General features: G+C 38.9%; 1 protein-coding gene across 7 annotated transcripts in view; it reads right to left on the bottom strand.

Moving 5' to 3' along the window:
* LOC124433218 (RNA-binding protein Musashi homolog Rbp6) overlaps positions 1-16,580 on the bottom strand; it is a 586,211-nt gene that overhangs the window by 199,001 nt on the left and 370,630 nt on the right. For 6 of the 7 annotated variants that reach the window (XM_046982961.1, XM_046982962.1, XM_046982960.1 and 3 more), the window contains one exon: positions 15,063-15,104. In XM_046982961.1, coding sequence (XP_046838917.1) covers positions 15,063-15,104 — 42 coding nt within the window. Of the gene's footprint in view, positions 1-15,062; positions 15,107-16,580 lie in introns of all 7 variants that reach the window. The other variant, XM_046982967.1, reaches the window with a different exon arrangement.

Below are 16,580 nucleotides of genomic sequence, written 5' to 3'. Positions count from 1 at the left end.
TTGTAAAGAGAATAAAATAAAAACTTACATAGTTTCTTCGATTATTAATAGTAATATTCAAAATGCTAAGATAAAATGATTTTGTACTGATTTGTTATTTATTATTTGTATTATAATATTTCATCACAATACAATATTAAAAAAGTAAAAAGTTAGATATTTAATAATAACATTAAGAAAAAATTGATTTTTAATCGATCGGTCGGTAACTGAAATCAACAAAACCCCGATTTTTAGGCTATCGGTTGATAAACGCTGGAAGTGTAGCTATTAATCGGTAGCCGATAAATAATATGTTAAAAAATACCTATAAACAATATCGTTTCAAAATATATAATTAATATAATAACTGTATATATTCCAAATATAAATCTGGGGAGAGTTTCTTTGGTGGTAAAAAAAATGTAACTTGGTTTACTATTGGACAACTCCTATGGCGTTGTCCTTGACAAGTTCGTACCTTTGGCATTATTATTTTTTCTTTCTTTCATTTTGCTTTGTCAACGTTCGTGAAGCGACTAAATAAATACGCATTGATACGCGCATGTATATCTTTATTGCCGAAGTCGATAAATTTACACAAACGACGATTCATTTTACACGTTAGTGATCTTAAAAGGTGTTTACTAGTAATATAAATAAAAGAAATCTAATATTTAACATAGACTTTTTTCGGAAAAAAAACGTTAAGAATAACTCCCACTTTAGCAAAATTTTATAATGCGTCATTAACTGAAACAACCGGTAATCTCCAGCTCAGTTATATTCCAAAAAACATGAGATTCAAAAAGGATTCCTTACATGAATTTTCGATTCGCCATCAAAGAAAGAAGCGGTGCAAGATCTTACTTCTCTTATGGTTCTTTCGATTTTTTTCTATATTCTTTTTATCCTTCTATTACAAGTTTACTTTACAGTATATATATAGTATTCATATATATTTCCTTTGGTTATTATATGAACATTCTATTATTCTGTATTTGTTTTTTTATCTTATACTCTTATATATATATATCTTTGTATATTTACATCATATTATACTGTACATGCAAGTATAAGTTTCACTTCTTACTTCTTACATTATTATTTTCTCTGTTTTTCCCTCTTATTTTTTTCTTTCATTTGTACTCTCGCTCATTTTTGTCAGACTAAACCTAAACATCTTGAGATTGGTAGTGGAAGATACCTCCATCTACTAGCTCCATAGGGAAATACACAGCCCCGTTCAATTAATGCCCCGGAATCGGAATCTTATTTCGAGCACTTGTGCACCAAGCTACCACCTAATGGGCCTCCCGTTTCTCTTCGGCATAGCGAAGAAAATCAGAAATGAATACGTAATACCACCCGTCTGGCCGCCGAGACAAGGAGCAACCAGAACGTTTACCTGCATACGACTTCTTTAACCCGAAACAAATTGCTAAGAAGAAGTAGCGAGACGAAATGGAAATGTCCGCATACCACCTGCATTTCGTCGATTTTTCTTACACAAATGGGGATTTAATCCTTTGAGGATTAATTCCTGAGAGTCTTTAAAGCTTTAGCAAAGAAGAATTTGAAAATTTTGTACATTCAACGATGGAGGAAATGTAGCATCGGGAATACATGGGAAATATTAAGGCTAATAACTTTTTCGTAAAAACCGTAAGAAATAGAAAGCTAGATACATGAAAAGCCAGATAAAAATAAAAAGAGAGGAACGGAAAAAGAGAAAGAGAGAGAAAGGGCAATGCAGTTGTGAACTCGGTTCGACAAAGCTCCTACAATATGTAACGAAGAAAAGGGGCGACGTCAAAGTTACCAAACTACTCAGAAAATCTGCACACGGACTCGCTGATAGTGCCGAAAGTGTCTTGGCACGACGGAGAAGAGAGACAGAGAGAAAGAGAAAAAGAAAGACGAAGGGAGAGAGGAAAGCCGAAAGTACTTCATTTTCCACGGCTTGCCTCAGACGTAGACACCGTATCTGTTCGTGCATAAGTAAAACATAACCCTCACCTCCCTCTTCCACTCCACTCCTCTTCCAGTCCTCTTCCACTTCCAACATTTGTGAAGGCAAGCATGTCCCTTCGCGATTCTGTCTTTCTTTCGACTCTCTGCCCTCTGTTCTTAAACTCTTTCGCCTGGATCTCTTCCTCTTTCTTCATCTCTGTATCTTTTTCCCTTTCTCATCGTTGTCTCTTTCCTCGCTCTTAGAAACAATGAAGCTCCCAATCGCATTTGCTATTCCCCAGCCCCATCCAGTCTCGCTTTCAGCAAGCCGTTCTCCATCTTCCAGCCGCCTACCAAGTCGAAAACGGCTCGCTCGTGAATCCCTTTACATTTTTATAAAGCAGCTTAATTCGCTGCCAGACGAGATGCCGCGCAAGGCAAAATGGAAGAACTTCCCGTCGCACGCCTACGAAATGGAAAAAGAGAACGTTTGATTTACAAGCCTCGGAAAACGTATAACGTTCCAAATATATTCCTCTTGTAAGATCTTCGATCTCGAATAAAAGAAAAGCGAATTTATCTATTCATTCTTTAATCTAACCAATATGGTTTTTACCTATGAATCTTCATTAGATCTTGTTGTTCTTATAACCTTAAATATAAAATTATGTGATCGCAAAACTCATATCGCATGGAAATAGAAAGAAGTTAGAAAAGAGGTATAAAAAGAATTGAGATGTTTTCAATGGTTGATAGATAATCATGAACTTGCAAAACGTTAGCGTGTTTTTTTTTTTATATGGCAGCAGTGCAAATGTGAGAGAAGAAAGTGAGGAAAACAGAAGGACAGTAGAGGGTCAGAAGTGATAAGTATAACGGGATGGCATTCGGCAAACGGCCGAGCAAAGAGTATGAAACGTGCCCTATGATAAATTGAAGACCAGTTAGGTACGTTAACTACATACGGTGGCGCAAAGAGTCTGTACATGTGGGAGAAAGAGAGAGAAGGAGAGAATTATTATTGGAGAATTTATTTCTCGGGTGAGAAATTATTGCCGCCATTATGCCGGCGAGTGAACACGTGTTTTAACTGGCTTCGTTGGTTAGGTACTCATTCGTGCGATGTGGAGCCGCGCTTCTCAGACATAATGGTCATTCCTTGAAAGCTTCCCGGGCGTGAAACAAAGCCGGCTTTTGTCGAACGCATACACTTCGCCGGTGCAAACATAGAACATTTATATACATAAGTAACCTGTGAGATCTACGTTCTTGATGTGCACGTAACTTCTGGCACGGCCTTATGCGTCCACCTTGGTTCGGTGTTAACGAGTTTACAGCAAGAAATTCATTACTCGCATACAATGAGCACCCGGTTGCTGGTTGAAAGTTATAGAGCGATCTTGCGAAGCCTTTCTTCTCTTATTAACTTTCGTGTAACGGTCGTGTTAACGACCGTCTGACCATCCATAGAATAAATAAGAAACATTTAAAGTTTAACGATTACGCGAATCGAATGGTGCTCATAAAGGAGATATTTCTGTGAGATAAAACATAACACAATGCAACTTGCGTAACAATTAACATACGCATGCCAAATGCGTATTATATAATCTTGGTTTAATTACTCGCTTAGATAACATCGATCGACATGTCACATTAATTGCAGTAGCGAGAATAACGCGTTTAATATTAATCAGTAGCCCGAAGGAGGCTCTCTATCGGGAGGAGGAATGTAAATTGCATGGAAGATGGCCTGATACGGAGGTATAGATACATGCATCCTGCGATTCTAATTACTGATTGGAGGCTACCAGCGATGAAAGGAGATCATATCTACGATTCAATAATGAAAACCATCCGATATCTTTGTATAATTCTCGAGATAATAACAAAATATTCAAGTCATCGTTTAAAGATAACGAGTTTAAAACTTTGGCCAAAAACGTTCATGCTCATTTTTAACAAAGTTTCTAGGTTGAAAGAAGTTAACCGAATTCGTTTAAATGTCAAAGAATATTCAGCAGAGCTTTGGCGGCCTCTGGAACGTTGAACGTAACTCCTACGAGAGAAGAAGCGGGGGTACAGGAACAGGAGAAAGGGAAGGAGTTAGTTTGGTTCGGCAGTCGCGGTTTTTGAAAACCCTCGGCACAAAACAGACGCGAGGTTGCACATGAGGCTGGGGTATCCGCAACCGACAGCGCAGTAGAGACTGCGGTTACTAAACCGCAAGCTACTACCACCTACGCGAAATATCTAGAGAGAGGGATAGGGAAAAGGAGAGGGAGAGAAAGAGAAAGAGAAAGAGAAAGAGAAAGAGAAAGAGAAAGAGGAAGAGATAGAGAGAGAGAGAGAAAGTAGAAAAGGAAGAAGAGTAACGAGAGGAGGAGGAGAACAGGGACGTGGAGAAGGGCAGACACACACCGGTGATGCTCTAAACCCTCTAAAGAGCTCACTTCTCTGTAATATCTCGGCGTTTTAGTTTAACCCAGAGCGTTGGGGATAAATTCGTTTGCGATTAATTCGCTCGTCCTACGCGATGCAAGGAATTTTAGCTTTTGCGCAACCCGACGGTTTCCATTCGCTTCAAACAGGAAACGAAAAATTTCTCTCTTCTATTCCCGTTATTCCATCATCTCTTCGATTCTATAAAATTCAATTTCGTTAATGTTCACTATATATTTAGTTATTTCCGAATTCGGTAAGTTTAGCTGGGAACCCTTATAACATTATTATTTAATCATCGAGTGAATGGAAGCGCGAATGTTGGCCTTTTCGCAGTCGTTTCATTATTGGTCGAGTCAATGTTTTTATATAAATATTAAGTAATATGGAGGTACAAAACAACTAAAAAGAATTATGGAAAAATGAAAAGTAATTTTCATTTAGAACTCATTACGATGACAATCACATTGCAGGATAAAGTGGCTTTATGAAATATAAACGTTAACTTAACGTAATTTTTACGAATACTGTTATTTCTTTCTCTTTCTCGTTATATTAAAATATATCGATTAAATTAAAAAATCATTCACGAATCTTTTTATAATCGCTCAAACAAATTGATTTAGCAGAAAAAATAATTCATCGAAATTATCTTCCACAAGCGAATCTTTTTGTCATATAATGTTCTGTTAAATAGTAAACAATGGTTTATGCGTTACATTGATACAAGAACATAATATGGAACATTTTCGCGAGACATAAGATATTTCCGACCTATGTATGAATTTTGTTTACTCTTCCTCCTACGATCGCTTAGTTTCGATCGATAACCAGCCGTCACAGAAAATACACACGATTTTGGACGGCTACCGTGGAGATAGCAGTAACTACGGAGACGTCAAGATGGAGGAAAAAGAGAAGTAATGCTTGTAATGGTAGTGGTGGTAATGGTGGAGGGTTAAAGTTGCCGGGTAAGGAACGCAATCGAGCGGGATTAAACCTTCTCGATTGCTTCCAACTTCACGCGGCGGTCTTCTCTTCCTTCTTCATCCACTACTATTCCCCTTTTCTATCTTTTCCTCTCTCTCTCTCTCTCTCGCTCTCTCTCTCTCTTTCACACACACACACACACACATCCCCTTCGTTTCAAGCTGTAGTGAAAGGACGGATAAGGGACAGAGGAGATTCAGAAGAAGGAGTAGAAGGATGCGGGATCAAGTCGATTTCAGTCGATTCTACCCGCTGCTTGGTGAAGTCTTCTCCAAGGTTAATTGGACATTTTTTATTGTCAATTTGTGATTGAGATCACAGAATCTTTTATTGCTCTCAGATCGCCCGAATAAGGAGAGAAGAAGCTCCGAAATGGCACTTTGTCGAGGGACTCGCATTAAAGCACCTTTTGTCCCTTATCGGGAGAACCCAAAGTGCAGTTCGCCTTCTTATTTCGGAAAGCAGTTTTCCTTCGATCGGCCGGAGCAGGATGCAAGGAACTCGCAAGCTTGCGACCGGCAATCAGTCCGTTAGTGGCTCCTTCGAGATAAGGTGAGCACGCCGATGGAATCCGATCGATTCTATTCTTTTTTAAATGAACATAACTTGACGTTAGGCTCAACGCTTTTACAGCGGACAAATAAAATCCTCAAAAGAGTACTCGTCGATGCCTTTTGCTAACTTGGCCAATCTTTTCGCTATTTTGATGGCGAATCGAGAGAGACATTTATGTGACAACAGTCAATGTCTTAAGATAAACGCATATATAAAGGAACGAACAGGATTCGTTAATTTTATCTGCCAAATCAAAAAATTACTTTCGTGTACTTACGCATTAAATCGAGCTTCTTGCTTTCTCTTTTTTCTTTTTCTCTATCTTTCAGCACTTCGCATAATTTGCGTGTAGAATATTCCAGGAATTCAGAGAAATAGATAGATAGATAGTTAGATAAATAGATAGATATATAGATAGATAGGTAGATAGATAGATAGATAGATAGATAGATAGGTAGAGAGAGAGAGAGAAAGAGAGAGAGAAAGAGAGAGGAGAGAGAAAACTGAGTGCTAGAAATAACGGACTGGGAAATTGAGTCGGAGGAAAAAGGGACTAAGAGCCAGCAGCAGGACAAGGCTGGGTAGAAACGAATGGAAGAAGTTCTTACTTTGGTACTTTCGTCGGTGCACCAACATTGCGAACACCGACAAGAGAGAGAGAGAGAGAGAGAGAGAGAGAGAGAGAGAGAGAGAGAGAGAAACAGGAGAAGAAAAACGAGAGAGATGAAGAACAGGAGAAGAGCGGAGAAAACAGAAAGAAAGAAGAGAGCTTCCCTGCTCCATAGGGCTAAATCGCGGACTTTTTACATGCTTGCATACAGAAATAGCTCTGAAATATTAAACGTGCAATTACCAGTCCCATTCACCGTGATGCACCGCTAACACACGCGTTCGCGACGCATGAAGTAGAAAGAAGAAGAGGAGAAAGAGGGGTGACTCATTTGGGTGGTGAGAAGGGGAATTGGGAGGACGAGATATGGAGAGAGAGAGAGAAAGAGAAAGAGAGAGAGAGAGAGGGGGAGAAAGAGAAAGGGAGATGAGGTAGTACACGGTGAGAAGATGCAGTCGCACGCATCCGAGACGCGCGCATTCTCCTCTTTCACTTTTTATTTCTATCTCTCGCTCTTTCTTTGCGCGTCGATTCAATGCGACGATAAAAAGCATGCTAGGCGGAAAATGAAAAGCTTTCGAGTAGTCGGCCATGCATACAAGCAAAGAGAAGAGAGCGAAACGAAACGCGGCCTGTGTGCCATTCCATTATTGCTTCCGACTTGAGATTCCATGATGCAACGGCGTGTGTCCGTCGTCCATTGCGACGTTGTCGTCGTCGACGACGAGACGAGTGGAGAACCATCCTTTAAAACCGACTCTGCATAAGTGCATTAGATAAAAAAAAAAGTACCGTTTGTCTGTCTCTGTCTCCTGTTTTTTTCTTTCTTTCTCTTAGCAAACTTATATTCTAAAACAAAATAAAGTGTTATTAAATACCTAGAAACTCAAAGAAGGATAAATAAACTTAGCGTTATAGGTAAAGGACACAAAAAAGTAAAGTAACGTATAGGAAGAGACAATAAAAATGAAAATATAAAACAAAAATTTGAAAAAATACTTGCGTTGACTGCTCAGTTTGAAGTCTAAATGTAGAAAAAGAAAGAGAAACAGAGATAAAACTGAGTTTGATACGTATACATCTATACGCATAAGCATACACACCATGTATACCTATACATTATCTAGTTGCCATTTCAGTAGCATCATGACGTAGCTCCCCGAGTTTACGGGCTGTTCCATCACGCGAGAGCTTAGCTTATCTCAATGCGACACAACATATCTGAGGCTTTAGTCTCTCGCCAGCGGAGGAACTACTGTCGTTTGCGATAGGTGGTAGTACACGGCTAATTCACGGTCAAACGATACCCGAGCACGGTCAAGACTCAGTTTAGAAAGTTCTGTCGAAGATTAACTCGTCGATTTATTGTACCACATTGCGACAATACATACCCGGTAGATGAAAGTAAACGACGCGCAACTACTCAGGTTGGCTATTGTGACCGTTTTATGTGAAACGATATTTAGACAAGTTAATCGAGCGGTAGCGTGATAACCTTTAGCACTGCTACAAATGAAGATCGAAGTAGTTTCTTCACCACGAAGAACGGACATCTTTTCTGACAAGCAAAGGATAAATATGAATCAGATATCATAAAAAAGTTCAGGAGTTGGAAGTCCAAACAAGAACGTATTTTTCATTAAGGACGCCTTGACGATAGACTGTTTTGAATTAATAGGTTATCTCGATACTTTCGAAATTCGATCATTTTCAGCGAAGTAGATTGAATTGGACTTGATCGGAAATACTGGTCGAGTAGGAATACGAGAGAGGCAATAAAATGATCGTGATTTGAAAAGCCTATGAGATAGGAGAGAAATTTAGACATAAGAGAAAAAGAGAAAGAGAGACAATGAAGAGACGAAAGAATATTAAAACCTTTTGTGTTCTTTGGAGACTATAATTTTCAATCTGAAACGAACGTTTCGCGGTTGGATTAGGGAGATACGTATAAATGTGGTATAGCATGTAGAAAAGCAGGAGATTATCGACCTAAACCTTTAGAGAGTCCAAACTTCGGGATAGCTTCGAATCAACGGACGATATCGAAGAAAAAGAAACGAACGAGTCTTTTATAGAGGCAACTTGTGACAGAAGTTTCTTCGTAAATTGTACCGATACATTCCGCAAGAGTAGTTTAAATTTCCTAGCAACTTTACGTTCATCCGTTCCCATACTATGTTCGTTTTATCGGCAATCTTTGCGGCGGACACGCAAACGACTAGGAAAAATCAGTCCTCTAGCCATCTAATGTCAAAACTCCTCCTCTCATAGGAAGCAATCCTGCAAATCCGGAGCTTGGATAACTTCCGGTCGGTCTCTAGAGACACCACTCACTGTGTGTAACGATAAGAGACACTGCCTTTACTGCCATCGAGCGAACCACCTTCTTCATCCCCACTCTAACCCTTATACTCTACTGACTTTCGTGAAATGTGGTATTTTTCTAGCAGACGATAATATTACACCTCCGGATTTTCTTCCCCTGGCCATATTCGCATCCATGAGATGAGTGGTGTGTTCCATCTCCACAAATGCACTTTGGGGATCTTGCAAGATCCACCACAGAATGGCGCGTGCGATCCTTGACTCTAATCCCATACGGAAAACCGCATGAGAACTTTCGTAAGGAACGAGAAGCGATGCTGTACAGACACTGGACGCCACTTATGCCAAGCAAACATTCTCTTCTCTTCAGCCATTCGACCACATCACAGTCCCTCTCGTCTATAGAGAAAGAGAAAAAGAAAGAGAGAACTACAAGACTCGCGAGTGAAGCGAATGTAGCTGTGGTGTTCGGTTTGGTAGGTGAAAACGATGGAAAGAACGGAGAAAGCTTGGTGGATACTATAGAAAAAGAAAGTTGCGGGGTTCTTAGAGGTTAGTCTATGTCCACAAGGGTGCTAGTTGCATGGAGATCGTAACATGAACTCAACGAAGAGTTTGAGTAAGACAAGATGCAAGGGAAAGGGTCGTTGCAGTGTACACATTCGCTATAGTCAACCTGCCGTCGTCCTGAATGACGCGAACGCGTATAAAATGCATGGGATTTCAGTTTAATGTCGGGGACAGGGAGTATACCCGGGAGCATATTTAGTTCCCGAAAGATAAATGTAACAAGTCTCTTTTGAGTTGGCTACCCGCGAGAGAAAATAGGACTTGGATTTAGCCAAGGAACGAAAGGAGTAGCACATTTTTTTCTGGTGTCGTTTTGTTCGAAATTGCAGATTGACCTATCGGAACACGACAGCCCAGCAGTCTTGGGATGACTTTTGCAAACCATATATTCCGACCTTGAGATTAGAACGAAAATAAAGCAAAAAGCAGCAAGATATATCTATCGGTGGAAAAAGAGGAAAACCGAGCGATCGAAAGATTAGAACGAAATAGGTGGGATGATTACGATGGTCAAGATAAATCCGATTGGGTATTTGGATTATAAGGTGAAAGCGACGATGAGAATAAATAGGATCGCATGGCTTCTCGATTAGTTCGACGAAGAGAATCAAATCGAAGCGAATTACTCGAGATAATGTTGATCCATCGTAATGCAAGATGTAGAGAAAGAGAGAGAGAGAGAGACAGAGAGGGAGAGAAGAAGAAGGATATTATATCTATTCGATGCTATATTCATACACATTTCTTTTGGTATGTGAGAAGAATGCGGATAGCGACACGTTTGTGACTCAATGACAAATCCCCTCATCAGAATAACATCGTTGATAGGGAAGTTCGTTGTCGTTGAAGGAATACCGCGTGTAGCTCGATGGATCTCGTTTTAAGAAGAAAACAACGACTCGATGAAAAGGTATCCGCAATACGACTGCGAGAATGCAAAAAAAGAAAAAGAAATATTACATCGATATGTGCAAGAGAATAGGAAAGAAAAAGAAGGAAGAACGAAGAACAGAAGCTGAACGCCCTGGGGAGCCGGCAGCTCGTTACGCGAGACGTGCTGCAATTCTGCCGGTCTCTTTCTCTTCCTCTCTTCCTTTCGTCTCTCTCTCTCTCTCTCTTTCTCTCTCCTTCTCTCTTGCTCTCTTGCTCTCCTTCCATTTCTCTTCTCCCCATACCCATGTGCTGCTCTCTGATACTCCAAAGCTTACAGTGGTTTGAATAATGTCTCACATATCCGTGTGTATATAGGATCGCATATATACGCGTATCCCTGTACCGTAACAAGTGGGTATTACACCGACGCTTCTGATATCATCGCTATCTATCCTAAATCTATGCCGCTCGTAGCTAAGAGAATGTGCCCGCAATAGATGACGATTATGCTTTATGTATCGTGTTTATTAACGGTCTATGTCTATCTTGTTTATTATTTCATCTTGCATTTTCGCTGATTACGTACTATTGTCTTGTCTCGATCCAATCATCATGAAGATCTTGTTAATCGATCGCTTTCCTTCTTATCATAGAAATCGATCGTTTTACAAAACCGATGATATTCCGTTCTTCTTTTTTGTAGATCTATTTATAGTTTAATATCACAGATTTCTGCTGTACCACAACTATAATTTCGTTCGCTATGTATCTCTACAAGGATAAGCATGCGCGTCATATTGAATGGTTAATATTATTTAAACGGCATTGTTACTTACATACGCGCAGTCAACGATAGTTTAAATGGCTCTATATCATACATCATTAGGTCTAAACATGTTATAGATAATCCCCATTAATGTATATATGCGCTCCTGAATATTCGTTACGCTCGTCTATATATATAGTAGTTTCAAGCGTTCTTATGTTCTTAATTTTCTATTAAAATTGTAAATTAATCTTCTTAATATGTTTTACATCTTATGATTTTCTCTCTAAAGAGAGTATTAGTTATCGTGATGTTTATGACGCCCGTATAATGGAGAAGAGAAAGGACAAAAAAATAGAATATAAGAAACAAAGCGTTTGGAGAGGACTCGGTAATGACTGTCACTACTTTTCCGTCATGTCGGAAACGCATTGCACCGTTTCCGCCAGATCGGAAGTACGGTAACAAAACAATTCCTGCACACGGTCTCGAGGAGTTTATTGCGATGGTTCGTCGCACAGAAATATTTAGTGACATTTTTATGAACTTTGTAATGCAACTATTTTATCCTTGAAGTTTATCACGTAACACATATTTTGTGAATTCCAGAATCCCTCAACGTATTATTTTCAGGATCCTTAGAAAAAGAAATAAAATAAACTAGCTATCGTCTGGTTAAGATTTAACGTTCTATCAATGTTGGGAACAAAATTTGGCATCTTTTGCATTAATAATAAAAAAGCGATTCGTATTTTCTGCCTCCTTTTAAAGATAATATAGAATTATTCAATGGAATATTATATAATACTCTTTTCTTTTCTTTTGCCGTTCCACTTGAAAATATCTTCGTAATATCCTCGCTTATTCTCTATCCATGATTGATATACGGGGCAGTTTCTGTGCTCCTATTCTCACACTTCTACATGATGTGAAATATATTCGTCCTATAAAACTCGTCATGGAAAATACGTTTATAATTGGATAAAAAGGTTTAACGTGGAATAAAATTCATAAACGAATTAAAGAAAAGTGGTGCTTTTCTATTAAAGAATCTGTAAATAATTTAATGTGATTATAGTAAACAATTATGTTTTTCAATAATATTTAATAACAAATACTTATACGTAAAGCGAAAATCGAAATTTGATTTTCCTATTCATTAGTTGCGCTTTTTACCTCATGCCGTCACTAAAGAAAAGAAAAAAAAATCATATTTTTAAAGTTATATAAGAGAAAATAAACAAATAATTAAAAATAATAACATACGGCTATATATTATTTATCTTGCTCTACGATCAAAATGAACATTTCAATCATTTTGTAATTCTCTAAAAACGATTACAAAAGATTTTTGAATAATAAAATAAATCATCGAATAAAAGAACGGATCATGGGATGATCCGTCGACTATAAAGAATATCCCAAAAGAAAAACAACGACAAGAATGTCCGTTTTCAAAATAAGCAACGTAACGTAGCATTCGTGTTATCACATCGTGGATTACAAGAAGCACGCCAACCATATTATAGACGTGTTCGAAAGAGGTTCCTGGCAATGATCCCGAATATGCGTTTGTATTACTTTTTCAAATATGAACCAACCGAGATAGTGCACTGTGAGCAAATTCATGTCGATGTGTATACGTCTACGTCTATCCGTGTGGAGACTCGTGGCGTAAAGAAAACTCGCGGGGGTGACTCCGGGAGTGGATACCGCAACCATCTCCGTTTTATGAAAATTGCACCGACTATTTAAGTTGCCCCGAAACGTTCACCTGAAATATGCTATCCCCATCTCGCGATTAATGGTCGTTATTTTATTTGGAATACATTGCTACCATGTAAACTTGCATTTCGAGTCATGAATAAAGCTTTCCGTAATCCATTGCAATTCCGTTATCCTATGCATAGACATGCCACTCTTCTTACGAGTTCTCTCAGCACTATCTGTATATTTCCTTTTTTGTTTTTCACTCATACTCTCTATTTCTTTTTCTCTCTTAGACTGTTAGAAATTCTTCGAAAATTCGCGTACACATCAATATCGTCGATAAAACTGTCAATTAGTAACTGTTTTTCTCGGTTTATCGACTTACTTCATCCACGATCATCCTCAGATTTTCGTTAATCCTGTCATATTTTTCATTCTTTTTCTTTTATCGCCATTATCTGTCTTTTTCGGTCGGTATTTACGCGTGCGACTGATAAACAACTTGGTGAGGTCGCACTATTTCCGATTCCAAGACCGAATCGATGCAATGGGTAAACAGAGATTTCGTATGTAATTCAGTGGACAAATATTTTTTATGTCCTTACCTGTATCTTCGATAAATTCTGTTAATATAGATATTATAAACGATAAGAAGTAAAAAAACAAAAGAAAAAACTATACGTCTTATTTATGTACCACTTTTTACTCTGATATTAACTTGAATTACTCAGCATGTGTTTTGTCTTTGAAAACAAAGAAATCGAAAAAATACCGAATGCATTTTATTTCATTATCAAAACACAAAAGATCGCAGTCGACAATTGAAATAAAATCGTTGCATTCTGTTAACAATATCTATATACAATTATTGATCGCAATGATTTTGTGATGGTTAACGATCGATAAGGAAAGTTCTCGTCGATCTCGCAAGTACCCTACACTCTCGGAATGGGAGTTACGGTATAAACCTATAGCAGAAAATTTCCGATCTCGATTCTGAATTTTTAATTCGATTGAAATGCTAAAAGCTCGCTTTCCAATTCGGATTCAAAACTAAACGGCTTTGCAATTCGAACGTGCAATCCTCGAAATCCCCGGCGTGCGATTACATGCAGCAACATTGAATCGCGATTTCGCGCGCTCACATCATAAATTATGCGCTTCCGGTCCTCTCACCATGGGGAAAGAATGAAATAAATGGGATGAGGTGGTGGTGCCGACGACGATAGGGACGGAGGCGACGGCGCACGCGCTGTAAAAATGTGGAAATGTCCCTTATACAACGAAATGAGAAAGAGAGAGAGAGAGAGAGAGAGAGAGAGAGAGAGAGAGAGAGAGAGAGAGAGAGAGAGAGTCGTTGAATAGCAGAGGGGTGACGTGTGGTGGAAAAGAGGAACGAAGTGCGCGAACGCGGAAGAGAGAGAAAGAGAAGAGAAGAGAAAGGGTACAATTAAAATTAGTGCAATTCAGTCACTTGCCGGTAATTCGCATGCCTAGCATTTATATTATTAAACCGCGCGAATTTCTCTCGCCTTTTCCATAGCCTTCCCCACTTTTAGAATAACGGACGCGTAGACACACGTTCACGTATATGTATCACCTAGTTTTAAGTGTGTAGATGTACATGGACGTTCATCTCTCTTTCTCTTTCTTTTTCCACCAAGCGACCATTTACATCGTATTCGTTCTCGGTCTCGTTCGACTTTCAGCTTCGTGAACCGAGTGCGAGAAAGTGAGAGCTTTAGCTATGACCACTATCCTCCGAGACAAGGAAATAATTCCTGGTTTTGAAATAAATTATATCTAATTGTTCTTATTACGAGGATGATAGGACTTTATTATTCTCTATTCAATCTGGTGCCTGCGGCACCTCAACATTTCATCACATTCCTACCATTCATCGTACGACTTTTCAACCTCGCGCTCTATACGCGCTCTTATATGATTACACGTACATACGTACCTACATATACACAGTACCTGCGAACATCTCGCTTGCAGTTAAAATTTTGTGCGTATATGAAATATTGCGCGATCTACAGTTGCACATTTTTAACTGACGAAACGTGCATGCTGAGTAATTCTTGTTAAACTGTCGTTCCTCTTTAAAACAAGGTCACTCTCATCCGATATTGTTGTTATAACGGTATTCTAATTTCTAACGTGACGTGTTATATCCATTCATTTTCTCTATCAATCCTGAGGGATATAATAGATAGCATTTGCTTCGTTTAGCTTGCTTTTTAAAAATATTTCGTGAATGAAATTTAACTATGCTCATCTTACCTTCGGATGTGTTCTCCTTGGAAATGCTACCTTCGGGTCGATCTGAAATAGAAAAGAATAAACAAATGTGATTAAGTGGTTCGTCTTGAAACAAACGAATTCATTGAATAAAAAGAAATAAGAAAGTTAGGATTTCAGTTAGCTCGCACGGATATCTATTGTTGAGAGGATTAGGCTAAAAGAACAACATATCGCGGTAGGGTATCATGGTCTAAGCTCGGTACAGCACACTCATTTTCCTTGTACGTGCTTTCGTGAATACAACGGTAAGGAAAACGACAACTACGACGATGACTAGAGGATGCTCGACACTCGAAGTAAATCTCGGTCGACCACAAAATCACGTTGGTACGAGCAAGAGTAGTAGATATAGGTACAGAAAACTGAACGCAGATGAAAGATACACATTCGCTTGCGTGGGAGGAAGATGGCTGAGTAACACGCGCAAAAGTAGAAGCCGGGAAAAAAACGATCCGTTGCGAGTCGGGTACTTTTTCATCGAGCGAGCTCCCGCATCTCGATCCGCTTCCAAGTAATATACGAAAGTAGTTGAACGTTTTAAAAACGTTGGGAGGGGATAAAATCGGAGCCACTTTAAAGTAAGAATTTATACAGAGTGAGTCACGTAAAACGAAACCTTTTCATATCTTTGAATTTGATGATACGGAAAAACGTAAATATAAATTGCATCGTTTCGAAAAATGATGAGAAAAATAAATGTCAGGGTTAGTTTAATCTATATTATGATATCACCATGATGATGCTTATACACGATAATATGTAAATTTATTTAAAAGAATTGATAAACTTTACCGAAAATAATTTTACTTATTGAATCAAAATACAAAATATTTTCTCATATCTTAAAAATTCTTGATGAACTTTGATTCAATCTGTATGAATACTATCTCGAAATCAATATTTCAGTCGCGTCAGAACGCGTGACCGTTTCATACGAGGCACAGATGAAAATTTTTGCCCCGCTTTGGTCGTGCAAAACGCATTACGCGAAAGTAATAAACGTCGATCTCGTTTAACATCGATCAATGGTAGCTAGTACACCAATGAGGATGAGGAAGAGAAGGACGGTGGACATGAGGAGAACGATGACGACGTCGACGTCGGTAGTGGTGACGCTTAAAGCGGTTTAGTCTTCCCTTCTACGTGACGAAACTCGAGAACGTGATCCTTCGGGAGTGCCCTAATTCTTGCTATACTACCTCCCTTTCTCCCTTCGCTTTCGCTCTACGCTTTGACCAAACGGCGTAATCCAAAATTTATTCAGCTGGTGGTGCAGCTGCCGCGTTGCCCTATCGGATAGGGACAAGCCATTTATGCTGATTAGTGTTGCTTTTGCGTGGTACGGTTTGTTTATCAGCGAGACTACTACCGTCTTATCGGCATCGTCCCTATCTAGAACCACGTTCTAATACACTCGACGCATTCTACTATCTCGATCTAACGCGCTCTCTCTTAGCTTTCCATCACCGATTCTAATACTCATACTCTCTCTTTCTT

The sequence above is a fragment of the Vespa crabro genome, chromosome 2, assembly GCF_910589235.1.
Source record: "Vespa crabro chromosome 2, iyVesCrab1.2, whole genome shotgun sequence".
Lineage (NCBI taxonomy): Eukaryota > Metazoa > Arthropoda > Insecta > Hymenoptera > Vespidae > Vespa > Vespa crabro.
Note: the sequence above shows the minus strand (reverse complement) of the source record. Positions and strands in the feature narration are given on the sequence as shown.